At 35.6% G+C, this 15,508-nt stretch overlaps 2 protein-coding genes across 2 annotated transcripts; one reads left to right on the forward strand and one right to left on the reverse strand.

The window, feature by feature from the left end:
• Window positions 1-942: 942 nt before the first annotated feature.
• On the forward strand, window positions 943-1,885 carry LOC108210487 (large ribosomal subunit protein eL31). The gene is made up of 3 exons (XM_017381802.2): window positions 943-1,095; window positions 1,199-1,299; window positions 1,472-1,885. The coding sequence occupies exons 2-3, from the start codon at window positions 1,217-1,219 to the stop codon at window positions 1,749-1,751; spliced, it is 363 nt and encodes a 120-aa protein (XP_017237291.1). The 5' UTR covers window positions 943-1,095; window positions 1,199-1,216; the 3' UTR covers window positions 1,752-1,885.
• Window positions 1,886-8,110: 6,225 nt separating this feature from the next.
• On the reverse strand, window positions 8,111-14,934 carry LOC108214810 (asparagine--tRNA ligase, cytoplasmic 1). The gene is made up of 6 exons (XM_017387013.2): window positions 14,393-14,934; window positions 11,533-12,123; window positions 9,043-9,296; window positions 8,834-8,963; window positions 8,560-8,618; window positions 8,111-8,481 (listed from the first exon to the last, which is right to left on the reverse strand). The coding sequence occupies exons 1-6, from the start codon at window positions 14,843-14,845 to the stop codon at window positions 8,298-8,300; spliced, it is 1,671 nt and encodes a 556-aa protein (XP_017242502.1). The 5' UTR covers window positions 14,846-14,934; the 3' UTR covers window positions 8,111-8,297.
• Window positions 14,935-15,508: the final 574 nt, after the last annotated feature.

The following is a 15,508-nucleotide window of genomic DNA, read 5'->3' on the forward strand; positions in this document are numbered from 1 at the left end:
TTTGATAATGAAATTATAGATTTTGAGATAGTGTCGAAGAAAAAAACAGAGAGAATGATTCGGATTGTACGTGTCAGGTTGGCGCAAATGGTACCAACTATTGGACACCTAAATGTGATGATACTAAGAAGCCACAACTAAACCAACATTTCGTGACCTTGGATGATGCTTTTATATTTTACCGATAATATGGAAGGCAGTGTGATTTTGATGTCATTTCATCCACTAAGAGATTCGATAGGCGCTGTAATATCCACAAAGTATTGTCACTTTAATCGCTGAGGGAAACCTGATACCAGAATATTTATTGAATCTTTTAATAATGTCGTTCAAGGACCACTTAAGAGGACAACATAAAGGTGTGAATGTAAATTTAGGATGATAATAAAGTGTGTTGGATTCAGGCGACTTGTGCTTATGGGGTTTGTAGAGAAACATAATCACTCGTCGGCTACTAGTTCAAGCTGAATGTTTTTAAATGTAATAGGAATTTATCTACTGCTTATCAAAATTTCATAATGCACTGTTCTGGAGCGATGCAAGTCTTAAATGTGATTATGACTATGTTTAGGATGACAACATAATGTAAATTAATAATATATAAAATTTGTTTAACTTGTGCGTCATTGTGCTTCGTGTGACTAGCTATATTTATTTGAAAATTGATATGTTATTATTATCTTTTTTATTAAATAAAACATATCATCTAATATATTAAAAATTGATGTGAACTTTTATACACAATGTAATCTATGTCGGGAGGTCGAATAAAATTATAAACAAAAATGGATGTATAAATCTCTCATGTAATCTCTATAAATTCTATATATAATATATATTAAATATTTACATTTAAGAGTCAATATTTAAAGATGTTCTTCAAATCGATCCTTGCTAATATCATGGTGGGAAATACTTTTATGGATCCTAATTTACAAATTTAAGGGTTGGTTTTGGGCCAGGCCGAAGGGGGGATTGGATTTTGGAAGGGTCACAAGGTGTATTACCCATAAAACCCCCGATACACAGTACAATAGGGTTTTGTTTATCACCATCGTCCTCCTCCCATCTCCTTCGTCTGTATCAAAACCCTAGGTCTCTCCTCTCTGCAAAAATGAAAAATTATAATCTCCCTTTTAAATTTATGGATCTAGATGATTCTCCTGATTAAACTAATTTTGTTTTGAATAAATAACAGGTTAGTCCAGAAGCAAAAATGGTGGAAAAGACCAAAGGAAGAAAGGAAGAGGTGGTCACCAGAGAGTACACCATCAACCTTCACAAGCGTCTTCATGGCTGGTACTACTCTATCTTTATCCTCCTTCTCATTTATTAATTATATGTTAATGTTTTTTTAATTCTAAATTGTGCATTTAGTGAATGTGTTATTGATTTACTTAACCATTTGATTTTCGGGGTTCTTCTAGTTATAGATATGTGTAGCCTAGTTACGTTTTTGTTTTGTCTGCAGCACCTTCAAGAAGAAGGCTCCGAATGCCATCAAGGAAATTAGGAAGTTTGCGCAGAAGGCGATGGGCACGACGGATGTCCGTGTGGATGTCAAGTTGAACAAGCAAATTTGGAGTAGGGGGATTAGAAGTGTACCAAGGAGGGTTAGAGTTCGCATTGCTCGCAAGCGGAATGATGATGAAGATGCCAAGGAAGAGCTTTACTCCCTTGTGACTGTTGCAGAGGCTCCGACCGGTCTTAAGGGACTAGGTACACTAGTCATTGAAGAAGATGATGAATGATTCAATTCATCTCCTTTTTTGAGTGTTATCGGGCTTCTTTCTTAGCTGCTGCTTTCATTTTTTTTCATCATGTTCCGGATCAGCTTTTGTTTGTTAAGATGATATGCAATTTAAGATTTGGAAAAGTTTTTGCAGTTTCGAGTATTGTTGATTTCTTTTTTGACTTAATATTTGACTGTTTTCTTGTACTTTCCCAACAAGCAAATGCAAACAATGGTGATCTTAATCATATAACTTCTATTGGCTTGGTAACGATAAGCATGATTGGGTAGTTTTACAGTACCAGATGATGCAACCCTGTATTGTCGATACTGAGATAAAATATTTTAGTAGCGCTTTATAAAATCCTTAAAATAACCTGTTCTGGAACTAATTGTGGACATTGACTGGCGATTGCACATATAACTGTTAGTTTATCGGTTTTAAAATCTAAGCTGAATTAAATCTAGGTTGACAAAGTGGGATGATCTGTTTATTAAGGTTCTTGATGTAAAAGTAAATATGCATCATAGTTATTTTTTTGACAATTCAGGCTTATATGCCTTACAAATTAGTATATGTTCTAATACTCGGATGAGCCAAAGTCGAACCCGGGTCTCCCGGGAGGACAGAGGATAAACCCACCACTTGAGATATCCAATCGTGCTAACATCATAGTTATTTTTAGTTGTACAATGTTGCTGTCTTGTTATGGAGATGGCTTTGCTTGGAGCTACATAGAATGCAACTACCTGAGGTCAATTGCTTATTGTTCCTGATGTTTATGCAACTAGTTTATGGTAATATGTTTGAGGCTTCAGTTTTGGTTCAAAACAGAAGCCATTCACTGTAGTTGATTTTTTTTGCTAAGCCACTGTAATGACTGTTTTTGTGTGATTTCCTAGGCAGCAATGTGAACAAGGTCATTTTTTGATTATTTAACTGCTACTATCTTAGTAACAGAAAGAACGATTGGCACTTTAAAGAATTTAAAAACCCTTGAACAAAAGACTTTTGGAACTAATGCTCCAAAATATGAACTAATTGAGGGTCATTGACTGGGAATCTTACCCTAAATGTTTGTTGTTAACCTGATTTTATGATTGACTTGGTGCAATGATTGTCTATCCTAGTTCTTGAGGAAAAAATATTTTGGTAGTATCCTAGTTTCCTTTTTTCTATAATACTAATGTTCTGTTTGGTTGGCAAGAAAGGAATGACATCAGGATGGAATGAAATGACTCATTCAGTCCCAAAATAAAATTGGTTGTTTGGTTGGACCAAGGAATGGAATGGCCAATTCTTTAGTTCATTTCTTTCCATCGGTCAAATTTAAAAAACATTCCTGATTTAAACTGAAGGATAAGCCCATTCCTTTCTCCCCAAATTAAATCAGTAACGCTCATTTCTCTGTCTTCTGGCCGCTTGTCAATTGCTCTCGTCGTCGTTCTCGTCAATCGCGCTCTCCTTGCTGCTGCTCTCATATCGCTCTCTCCATGGACGCTCTCATCTTACTCTCCATTATTGCTATCACAAGCTTTTCTTCTTCATAGGCACTGTTTGAAACTACAGTCAATTCCTCTAAACAGGTAAAAAATCGATCTTGTTTTGATTTCGCATCTTGTGTATTCATTGCTGAATTTTGGTTGTTTAGAGATGATTGTTGTTTGTAAACACACACACACACACACACACACACACATATATATATGCAGCCTATTTTATTGTATGTATATACATTTTGTAATTTTTTCCCAAATCAGATGTGCATGATATTCGATTTGTATTGATTGGTACATCTTAAATTGCTTTTTCAATGTTATGGCCAATTTGCCGTGTTCAATTTCTAGTAACTGATCTTTTTCATTAGATAATTTCTGTAGTCGACTTGTGTTGGATGTTTCTTTGGGTAGAACTTGTATCTTTTAGGTGTCGGTGTACTGTCAAAAGTTGTCTTTTAGATATTATATCAGGTCTATTCAGGAATCATGTTGGAAATGGATATGTGCGTTTTGGACTTGTCTACTTCCCCTGCTATGTATAATTGATTAAACTGGTAGGGATGAGTATAATAAGATTATAAGGAGGCCGAGAAACATGCACTGGAAGATGGCACAGTCCTGCCCGTGAACATTGAGTTGAATGACGAGAAACATGCACTGGAAGATGGTGCAGTCCTGTCCGTGAACATTGAGTTGAATGATACACAAACATTCAAAATCTGTTGCTGTCAGGTTATAATTCCGGTACTACTACAGGTTGACATCATATATGGATTTAGTTATTACTAAAATTATACCAGTGTTGATAAGCTATGTACTAGAGTGTTAAATCCGTTTTTCTTAGTCCCTATTGAGGCCTATGTTAGTTAATAAATTTGCATGTCCCTGTGTTAGTTAACAAATTTGCATGTCCCTATGGCTACTTTTAGTCATCAGACAGGGATGGGATGTCCACCTCTAGAACTCCTGACATGTACAAATCGTTAATTGCTCATCCTCTATTTTTAGACCCTTCGAGCAAAAGATTAAATAACCCTCAGCGGAAACCCCAGAAGTAGAGTCGGAAATTAAGAACCTGCACAATTCGGTTGAAATCTCTGCAAATATTTAAAGGGGAATTGTCCTAATAATTGGTAGCGCATTCTTCCCACAATAGTTGTATAAAGCTGGTACCCCGCTTCTAAAGTAAATGCATTTATCGAAGGTGAGTTTCCTATATACACTTAATATGGATTAATTTATGACTTGTATTGATTGGTATATCTTAAATTGCTATTTCAATGTTATGGCCAATTTGCCCTGTTCAATTTATAGTAACTTATGTATTGAGATAAGTTGAATGTCTCAATTTATAGGGATAATTAGCTTTCATGATGTTCTGTAAAACAAGAAATAAAAAGTAGTCACAAATTGGTGCATATTCTTTGTTAGCTTTAATTTAGTATCTTGTCCCCTGTGTTGATCTCTAAAATTAGTGGACGTGTCACAAGTGGTTTGATTATACCTCTTAATCTTAAACTAGTAGATATAATTTAGTAGAGACTGATAAGTCTTTTTTCTTTCATCTGAATAATTATGAAATCTTTTGAATTAAGTTACAAGTCTAATGGCTTTTATACTGATGGTTCCTCTTACAATCTTTTTAAGCGTCTTGTCTGTGTCTCATGTTTCGGGCACTCAATATGGTCACTTCCCCACTACTAAAATAGAATTTGTTCTGTTGATTGACCATCATATATTTGGTCTATTATCTTTTAAATACTCTGACTGAACATAAGATATTTTCTCGCATATGCACTGATGGAGCAGAGGCCAACATGTTATTCCTGGAATCTCCAGTAGGTGTCTGCTATTCAGAGTTCAGACTCTAGTACATCTAGTGACTATAGCAAACTTGGAGATGATTTTGCTGGTGAGTAACATTTTGTTTTCTGTTAATATTACATATAATAAACAGCTTGCTCTTCTTAAATCTCGTCTTTCTAATTCTTTTGGTGTTCTATAATTTGGTAAACAACTATACTTTACTGAATCCGACATAGTTTCTTATTATGTTCCAGAGTTAGCTGTCCTGCGAATCTGGTTTGGGAATTAGTTGTCCTGCGAATGATCTATATTTGTGCTTCTGTCAGTAGAATTGTATATATCCTGTGCTTTATTTGCCTATTAGTATCTCTGCCAAGTATATTAGTATATTTTACTGATAGACAGTATGATAAATTACTTGATGGAATTTCATTAGATAATTAAAAGCAAATATGAAGTCATTTCTATGTTTTCTTAATATGAAGCCATGACCTGAGCACCTGCTAGTAGAAATTACTTAATATGCTGGTTTTAATTTGTTGCAATTTTCATTTTGTCTAAAGGAAAATAAATTTTAAATCTACCACAGGGGATAGAGTTGAAAGATACACAAACATTTATAATCTGTTGCTGTCGGACTTGTACCAGAGGGGCCTTGGTTAAGCTCATATGTAGTAGGTGACATTTTTTTATTTTAATCACCTATTTATAACTTGGTTAGGAAGATCTAATGAGGATTATGACATATAGTTCTTGATATGTTATACTTCTCGAAAGAAATGCAGTTTTAAATTTGATTGTCTATTTTTTGTTGTGATTGTTTTGAGTTCGTCTGGTCAAGATTTAGCATATAAATCTGTCAATTGTTTAGGCTTCATAAAGGACCACTTAACACCTTGTTAGGTTTTACAGAAACCAATATCCCTTCCTTAATTTTATCACAGTGCAGTTGGTTGGCTTTGGTCCTCTTGATTTTATTAGAAATAGACACTGCTACTTAAAACTGGTTTTGACCCTCTCTACACTTTGGTATTTATCTTGTAATTATGATAAAATTTGGAATTCTGGCTTTTTCTTGTTAGAATTATTCATAGTGGTGTTGCTATGTCCAGGGATTTCGCATGATTGGAACCGAGAGGTGGGAGTTTGCAAATGAAAGTTTTCTGCCGGGGCAAAGGCATCTGTTGAAGAGCATACATAGGCGCAATTCATCTTATTCTCAGCAGGCTGAGAATACAGTTGGATCTTCACTTGAAGTACGGAAACCAGCAGTTGAATGCGGAATACATAGCCTGCAGGTGTTGCGGTTCTCCGGTGTTCTCATATTCACATCCCAAATTTTGTAGTAGTTGTAAATTATGAAGGAGAATTGGTAGGGGCCAAAAAAATTAATCTGTGTATTTAATATATAAATTCTGAAAGTTAAAGTTTTACATGGAAAAATTTGCTAATTTTTTTTTAATTACCATTCCATTCCTTTGAGTAACCAAACGACTCCAATGAATGGAATGGTTCATTCCATTCCAACAATAAAAAAAGTAATGGTTCATTCCATTCCAACAATAAAACAAATGAACCAAACAAGAACTTTGAATTGGTCATTCCATTCAACCTTGTTTTCATTCTCCTACAATTTCATTCCCAACTTCATTTCATTCCTGGCAAATTTCATGCCTCCCAACCAAACACAATGTAAGTCTTAATTTCATTCCTCCCAACCAAACACAATGTAACTCTTTTTTGCTGTAGTTTTGCCAGTGCTTGGGCAACTAATGGTAAAATAATGGCTAACAGGAGAAGATGGGTGTTATTGGGTGATATTGGTACTCTTTCGATACCGACTGGGTTTTTTAGTAAGGTTGGAGATACTCTTAGCAATGTCATAAATAAATTTCGTAATAAGTCGCTCAATTTCAATCTTTGATTGTGTGAGATATTGAGTTTCTCATATAAAACTGGTACCACAATGTGATAAAGCTAATGAGCATATAGGAAAGAATATATTCTAGTCGACCTTTTTATGTAGTTCAATTCAGCCAGCATTGATTGTGTGAGATATTGAGTTTCTCATATAGAACTGGTACCGCAATGTGATAAGGCTAATGAGCATATAGGAAAGAATATATTCTAGTCGACCTTTTTATGTAATTCAATTCAGTCAGCATTTCGGTAAACAAGTGTGTTATGCTTCAATCATATCTTCCCGCGGTAAGGCCCGTTTGGTATTGTTGAACTGCAGTATTACCTAGAAAACATGTAAAAAACTCTGGTCAATAATTTTAAACAATTCTTCGGAACAATAGATTTTAGTTTAAAAGATATTTTTGGAGAAAACTAGGGTCGTAAATTAAAAAAGTCTTGTCTGGTCCGAATCGAGTTTAATTTTATTTTTTTTCAAGTGAGACAAGCCGATTTAAGTTTTCAAACCGAATAAAAATTGATGTTTAAGATCCACTTGTTAATAAGCAAGTTGAACATGAGTTTTCTCACGTACAATTTAAGTCAAGTTCAAACAGAGATATACAAATATTTGGTACATTTACACTCTTACAAGTTACATTCACATGATGATTGTAATAATCATACACTCAAATTTAAAGTCAATTCATAAACAATTCTCATTTATTTTTTTTACTCAACCAATCAAAATTCATAAAATAAAATTTATATCCAAATTAGTATTGTAACTATCATAATAATCATACATTTATGACCGAGACATAAAAGGGCATAATTTATTCAAATCTTACATCCCATTTCATTTTTCATGTAAACTTTTAGTGATACTGGTTTAATATATTCACCTTAAAATGTTTATATTATTTATAATATTTAAATTTTCAATTTATATACAGATTTTGAACGAGTTGGAGCCCACGGACAACCCAGTTTACAAATATATAACATCAAGAATATCATACAAGCACATACTGAATGTGCATAACAGAATCTCTGCAACAGAATCATTTGCTATCTGGTAAGAACTTTTGATGAAAACTTGCAGCAAGCTATGCCCGTCTTTGACAATCAAAAATCACAATCAAATTAAACTTAAAAGCTAACAAAATAATGTAAGAAAGTTTGACACAATCTCTTAATATAGGCAAACCATTCATCAAAGCAGAGACGCATGAAATCTTCAGTCATGTTCAATTTTGGCAACATGATATAACATTTAATTTGCTATCCTAGAGGCAAAACTCTATGGTTCATATGTAGTTCTGATTAAATGTGTCTAAAAACCAGAGCAATATTTAGCTCATAAATCTGCTCGTCCAGGGTATCTCGGGAATGGTATTACATCCCTGATATTCTCGAGGCCCGTGGCGAAAAGAATCATCCGCTCAAACCCAAGACCAAAACCGCTATGCTTTACGGTCCCAAAGCGTCGCAAGTCTAGGTACCACTGATATGGATCTAGTGGCAGTCCCATCTCCGATATCCTGCAATATGAATTCATCAAAGTCTTGTACTATCCAGACTAAAGCTCAGAAGCATAGGGATCCTAATAAAGCACATACCTTTCTTTGATCACCTCATAACGCTCTTCTCTTTGACTACCCCCGATAAGTTCTCCCACCTGTAAGGAAGACAAATTAAACTAGAAACTCAATTTTTAAGGCAAGACTTCCCTTTCTAGAAGTTGCCACTAGCAAGTTGCAACTGAGTATAACAAAGAGAGCTTTCTAGTTTTTGCAAATTAGTTGTGTTTCAATTAAAGGGTTCTGTATGTGAGACTAGTTACAGTGCGAGATCAAGGTCTTTAGCATTTCATCCATATATATAACTACCAACCTTCGGTACAAGTACATCCATTGCAGCTACTGTCTTGTTGTCAGGGTTGACCTTCATATAAAAAGCTTTAATGCCTTTAGGATAATTATACACAATAACAGGCGACTTGAATTTCACCTCAGTCAAGTATCTACAAATAAAGAAACAATTAATCAGTACAAACAAAATATAATGGTAAATCTTAAACCAAGACAGGCAGAAACACAAACCTTTCATGCTCTGAAGCTAAATCTATACCCCATTCCACTTTATTCTCAAACACTTTCTCTTTAGCAACTTCCTCGAGAATGGCAACTGCTTCGGTATAAGAAAGTCTGACAAAGTCAGTTGACGCAACCATTTTTAGACGATCAATGGCACCTTTGTCATATTTTTCAACCATAAACTTCATATCATCAAGGCAATTGTCAAGTAACCATTGACACATGAACTTCACATAAGCCTCCGCACACCTCATATCATCCTACGAACAATAAAAATTGGGAGCAAGGTATTTTAATGCATGCAATTCAGTTGACCAATAAAAAAATGCAAGTGGTCATACTTATTACCCTATAAACTCAACTATACCCTCTACTTTATACTTCTGCACATTAAATCTATAGAGTACAAATAACAAATCTGAAATTAACCACAGATACCACTGGCCTAAATGGTGATTAGGCTAATTAGCTTGTCATGTAGTTGAGTATGAGTTTTCTTTTCTTAAATTTGATTCACAGTACTAAAAATAGGTGTATAATCTTGTATATACAACATTCATAATTCTCAGACATACAATTTCACAGTTGATATTATCATTATAATTTTTTATAATATATTATGTAATTTAGGTTTCAAACACCTATTACAATGTCTTGTATTTCAGAATCCAAGAATCAAGTAGAAGACATGAAATAGATAGCAGAGTAAATAACCAAGCAAATTACCTGTGAAGTTAGATTATCTAACTAGTAACAATTGATGTAACATTTATATCTATTTTCAATTAAGCATTATATTTAATGAAGATAATTACCATTGCAGACAGTGCAGTACAAATATAATAGTGCAAACTGGGAAATTAGTCTAAAACTTATGCAGAATGCAGAAAAAACAAAGCAACAATAAACGAATAAACAGAGCAGTTTAATGCAGAAAACAGGGTAGAATACAGATTAAAAAGAAACCAGAGCTGTTTTTATGCATAAAAACAGAGCACAATGCAGAAAACAGCACTGCCACTGGAATGAAGAATTATATTCTAACAGCAAAAAATATATATACAGCAGAAAATAAATAAACTGCAGATTACAATATTATAAACCTGCAGAATGCTAAATCTGCAGATTCTAAAGCCCAGTTTGGAAGTTAGAGGTTTGAGGAGAAATAAGAGGTTTGACCAAGAGAATCATCTAATTTTGGTGTTTGGTGCGGATTGAAATAGCTGATTGGACTTGAAAAGCTAATTTTCAAAAAGCTACTTTGAGGAGCTTTTTCAGTTACAGGTTTAATATGTATCTATTTAAGATCCAAAAAGCTAGGTAAATAGATATATACCAAACAGTTTCATAAAAATCAGCTAATTCAATCCGCTAGTCAAAACAGCTACCGCAATCAAAAACAACTCTTTCAATCTGCTAACCCCTAATTGCCAAACAAGGCGCAATCTACAGAAATCTGAAATCCTGAACACAGAAAAGATATAGCAGAATGCAGATTGACTGAACATGTTAAATCCAGAATGCAGAATCCTAAATCTGCAGAAAACTGGGGCATATTACATAATTAAAATGTTCGATTCTAGTGAACATCACAAATTCACGATCTTGTCCCGAACAAAGTTACTAAACTAACAGACTACATAGTGATCAACAAACATAAAAGCAAAGCATTTAGATTTTAAATGTTAACATTGACCAGGTTATAAATCCACCGGCTTGCCCAGTCGACCACTTAGTTGCCTAGGCCCTAGTCACCTGAATTATTAACATTCATCCAGTCAACAGCATTAGTCGACCACCAGGCATTAGTCAATTTTCATACATACTAAAAGGTCAATCATATAGTTAAAAGATATCAAGCATAGGGAACCATTCTCTCCCTAGCTATCCTTCACACTGCTGCATGTTGTATAAACAACGAGGTTATATGATAGATAATTACTTGAAAGAGCAGAGTTAGTGGTATGTGTGCGGTCAACCATGAATAATCAATTTTCTTTCTATTAAAATATAAATTACAAAGAAAAATTTAAAAGTGAAAGTCTAATAATATTATATAATTACTTCTCCTCTAAAGTAGTGGAAATGCTTACAGTTCAACATGTTAATTAATCCTGTAACAAAAAATAATTATTTAATCTATTCTATATTAAAATCTAATCATTTCAAGGGCAAATTGTAGTGGGAATCATAATTCATTTTACTCAAGTTCCTTGTCGAAGTTCTCCTGTCTTTACATAGACATAAAGTATTGTACTAACATGTAGCAACTAAAGTTGCTAATTTCCTCAAGGGCATAAAACATGAGGGATCTTAGAAGTCCAACATTAGATTTGTTTTACTTTACTACAGAAGGAAGTGATATTCAGATATCACATCATTTTCAATGCTAATAGAATGAAAAGATATGGATTATACTCTATTTAATAACATGAATGCCCAGATATTTTTTCATAATATATTAGATAATCCCAACTAGTACAAATATAAAGGTACCTCAAGATCAGCAAATGCTATTTCTGGTTCCACCATCCAGAACTCTGCCAGATGCCTCGAGGTGTGAGAGTGTTCAGCTCGAAATGTTGGTCCAAAAGTATATACACTACTAAGAGCACATGCATAAGTCTCAACTTGAAGTTGACCAGAAACGGTCAAAAATGCCTGACGTGCAAAGAAATCTTGGGAATAGTCTACCTTCCCATCTTTTTTAGGAATACCAGGTTTAAGCTTAGAGCGCTCTTCCAGCTTGGAGAAAATTTCTTTAGCTTTAGTTAACTCCGAAACAGCAGCACTAATTTCTGATTTACTTGCTTTAGCAGATTTTAGCTGCGCAACAACACCACCTTTTTCCTTGACAAGGACACTTGCCGCCTCAAGATCGGCCTGTGAAGGTGGAGGATTGGCAATCAGTTCCTTGTCCAGCTTCTCAGTATCACTAAACAGTGTGGTGACTTGAAACATCTCCCCAGCACCCTCACAATCACTTGTGCTGATAATAGGAGTGTGCACATAACGAAATCCATGCTTGCGGAAGAATGTGTGGGTTGCATAAGCCAGCTCATCACGGATCCGCGCAATTGATGCTATCTACAGTAAGCCCCACAGAACTTCAGTCATTATATTAATAAAACTACTAACACATATCTCACACAGATGTTTCAAATTTGCTAGACTAGCATATATAACAGGTAAGCAGTGAACAGAAGGATAAGAACTATCCCTTACCGTCATTATTTTCAAAGATTCACTTATTCTGATCATATCTCTTATTAAACATTGGAGCAAAATGCAGAATGTGTACACAAAGTATGCACTTGGTGCACATTGTGTTCAACTACTAATTAAACACATTGAGTACTTATAATATACTAGGCTTTGCAGTTAGTGTACTGGCGTTGGTTCTGTTAGTAATATAGCAAAAAGGACAGGGTTTTATTTGTCTTTTGCTTGTGGTTTTAGGACAGCACAACACTCATCTGCTACATACACACACACGAACACACACACACACACACGAGCTCCGTTGATGGATAAAGGGTGATGATTAGCTGATACTATAAATGGAGGCACATTATTAATTCTTTTTAGGAAATTACAAACGTGTCAACTGCCTAAAATGCAATGTATACGGGCTTTCTCAGCAGAGCTTTGCAAGTATGTATGACAATTGACAAATATGATATAACTGTATACAAAGTCTTGTAAATGCTTTACAGACGACAACTAATCAGTGCTTGTTGAGCTTTGTAATCGAATAAGTAATTGCAACTGTGTGCCGAGTGTATTAATTCCTGGTCATCCTGTTGTGTGAATGTGTTGCTTTGTTACCAGAAAGTAATGAGGAGCTTTGTGACTGTATGACTCTACAGTGTCATCTGTTTGGCAGAGACATCTTAGCGTGATATAATGCTTCTCACTATTTCAACTAATTAAATGTATAACGCCCTTTCAAAGATTGGGTGGTGTATCTCCTGGTCCTTGGATATGTTAGTCTTACGTATACATGATTCCTGACACTACTATGTCGCTGGGAGATGTTAGTCTGCGGTGCAGGTATCAGTGTTGGTAACGTATGAATGATTGGCAGAGCGGTGGTATTTGTGCTGCTGCATTCAGATTGTTCCTCTATTGTAGTAGCATACAAAACATAATAATTTTTGGTGAATTGTGTCGATGAGGAACAGGGACTGTTTCATAATTCAGCATTACTTATTGAAGGAAGAAGCAAATGAAATAATCCAAGGAAGCAACTTGAAATATTTAATAGTTACTTGCATATAATCAATAAAGATGGAGCATACAATGATATAACTCACTGATAAAACACAGGTAACATATTAGAACACAGCATTTCCTGCTTATTGAATCAACATGGACGCATCAACTGGGACATCTGATACAATGCCACAAAACATGGCTGTTTTTAATCCTTGGATGAACCCTCAGAATGTGGTTCATCGCGGGGATCCAAAGCTTTTTTCGTTCAATGCAAACGCAAATGTTAATAGGGGACAACCTAGTAGATTCAGTGCTGAAGCACTCTTGAATCATAGCATATCTATGATTAACCTCCGTAGCTTAATTTTAATAAGGGATATTATTATTAAGGGCTTAAGCTCACTCTTATCTGAAGTCCTACCCTTATTAAGCTCGTACTCATTTGTTCCTTTGTTTATGAATATGGTCCCAGTGATATTTGGGGTGTATTCATTGATGGAATCAAAGCTCCAAATGTTGTCCCATTGAGACGAAGCTCACAGGGGTTTTTCTTTTGTCAGACTCGTGGTGGTTTGACGACAAATTTCTCTGCCCTTTACAGCCACGCATTAATGACTCCGCCACACATATATGACAAGAAACACAGTACTAGTAGTCCAGTAGTCGCTCGTCTTTTAATCTCAGTAGAACCCTGAAATTAATTAGTACAGGTACTGAATACGACTGTAGTAGCTGTGTAGTACTGATATTGAAATTTGACTATCGAGGGAGTGTATATTCAGAGCTAAGACAGGAGGAAGCTGGATGCTTGTGCAAGCAAAAGCAGCTGACACCCACTCATATTTCTCTCTTTTCTCAAATTCTTCTAAATGAATAAGAGGAGGCTCATCATTGCACACACTCTAACCATTATTGAATTAATATCAATATGAATAACGTGTCACTCGAAGCCCTCTAAAATCAAAAAGTAAATTGCTAGCATTCTCATCTTTAAGCCCAATATTCAAATTTCAACCTTAATGTCCAAATCACCAGGTTATAAATCAGTTACAGTTATATTCGGAAAGGATATTACGAAATGTTGCTAAGCTGAACATTACGAAATTCCATTCAAATCAGTCATCGTAATTATACGTACCGTATTGGTTCTAGCCCGAAGATGAACATGATCCCGGAGAAACTCAAGAGTGAGCTTAGTCTTGGGAATGGGATACTTGGAGGGATCAACCGGGCCCACATCAAGAACCTTCTCAACCTTCAACTCAATCTTCTGCTTATTCTTCCCTTCAGGAGGCACATCAAGCTTCCCCTCCACATGAACACACGCCCCGGTCGAAACAAGCTGATCAAGCGGCGATATTGTCGCGTATATGATCACTTGCAAATTAGCTGGGCAAGACCCATCGTTGACTTCGAGGAAAGCGAACTCGTCTTTGTTGGCTTTGCGCCCCGTCTTCACCCACCCCCCGATTTTCACGGTCTGGCCGGCGAGTCCGGCGCCGCCGTCGGGGCGGCTGAGGATGGTTTTGATGAGGACTCGTTGGGAGAATTGGGCTTTGAGTGCTGGCTCGGAGAGGCTCAGGCCTTCCATTGAACGCGGCGGCTGTGCTCAAGATGATGATGCAGATACAGAGGAGTGTATGTGCAGGAATTAGTGTAGCTGGATAGAAACCCTAATTTTGCTTTTATATTTAGGTTCTGTTTGGGAGTGCTGTTAAAAATTGCTGTGCTGTCAAAAAAAGTGCTGGTAAAATAAGTGTTGTTGTAGAAATCAGATAACTGTTTAGTAATTTTTTGATATTTACTTATTTTGAGTTATAATATAAAAAAATTAATGTTTTTGGTGAGGTTTTATAATGAAATCTATAACAGCATTCTGCAGAAGCTGAAAAGCAGCTTTTTCCAAAAGCATGGGAGGACCTGCTTTTGCTAACAGCAGCTTTTTAGGTAAAAGCTGCTTTTCGATTTACCAAACGGTTTTTCATGTGCTTTTCAGCAAAAAGCTGCTGTTGCTGTCTGCAACAGCAACCCCAAACAGTACCTTACTTGGGCCCCTCTATTGCCTCAAGGCTAAAACACTGCTACCTATTTTACTCCCATGTCCTTGACTGACTTTCCGTATTTACAAGGGCTTGCCGCTGGATTCTGAAAATATACTGTCACTGTGTGTCTGCTCAATGTTTTCGTCGTGTCGTGTACTTTGATGTTTTCGTGTATTTCATCCTAAATCCGAACCCGAACTGTTTCGGTTTCA

The sequence above is a fragment of the Daucus carota genome, chromosome 3, assembly GCF_001625215.2.
Source record: "Daucus carota subsp. sativus chromosome 3, DH1 v3.0, whole genome shotgun sequence".
In the NCBI taxonomy this organism is placed as follows: Eukaryota; Viridiplantae; Streptophyta; class Magnoliopsida; order Apiales; family Apiaceae; genus Daucus; species Daucus carota.

Coding starts and splice junctions, on each gene's coding strand:
- LOC108210487 (XM_017381802.2), top strand. CDS start 1,217: ATGGTGGAAAAGACCAAAGGAAGAAAGGAAGAGGTGGTCACCAGAGAG. Junction 1,300..1,471: donor CACAAGCGTCTTCATGGCTG/GTACTACTCTAT, acceptor TTTTGTCTGCAG/CACCTTCAAGAAGAAGGCTC.
- LOC108214810 (XM_017387013.2), bottom strand. CDS start 14,845: ATGGAAGGCCTGAGCCTCTCCGAGCCAGCACTCAAAGCCCAATTCTCC. Junction 9,297..11,532: donor TAGCATTTGCTGATCTTGAG/GTACCTTTATAT, acceptor TATTGTTCGTAG/GATGATATGAGGTGTGCGGA. Junction 8,482..8,559: donor TATGAGGTGATCAAAGAAAG/GTATGTGCTTTA, acceptor TTCATATTGCAG/GATATCGGAGATGGGACTGC.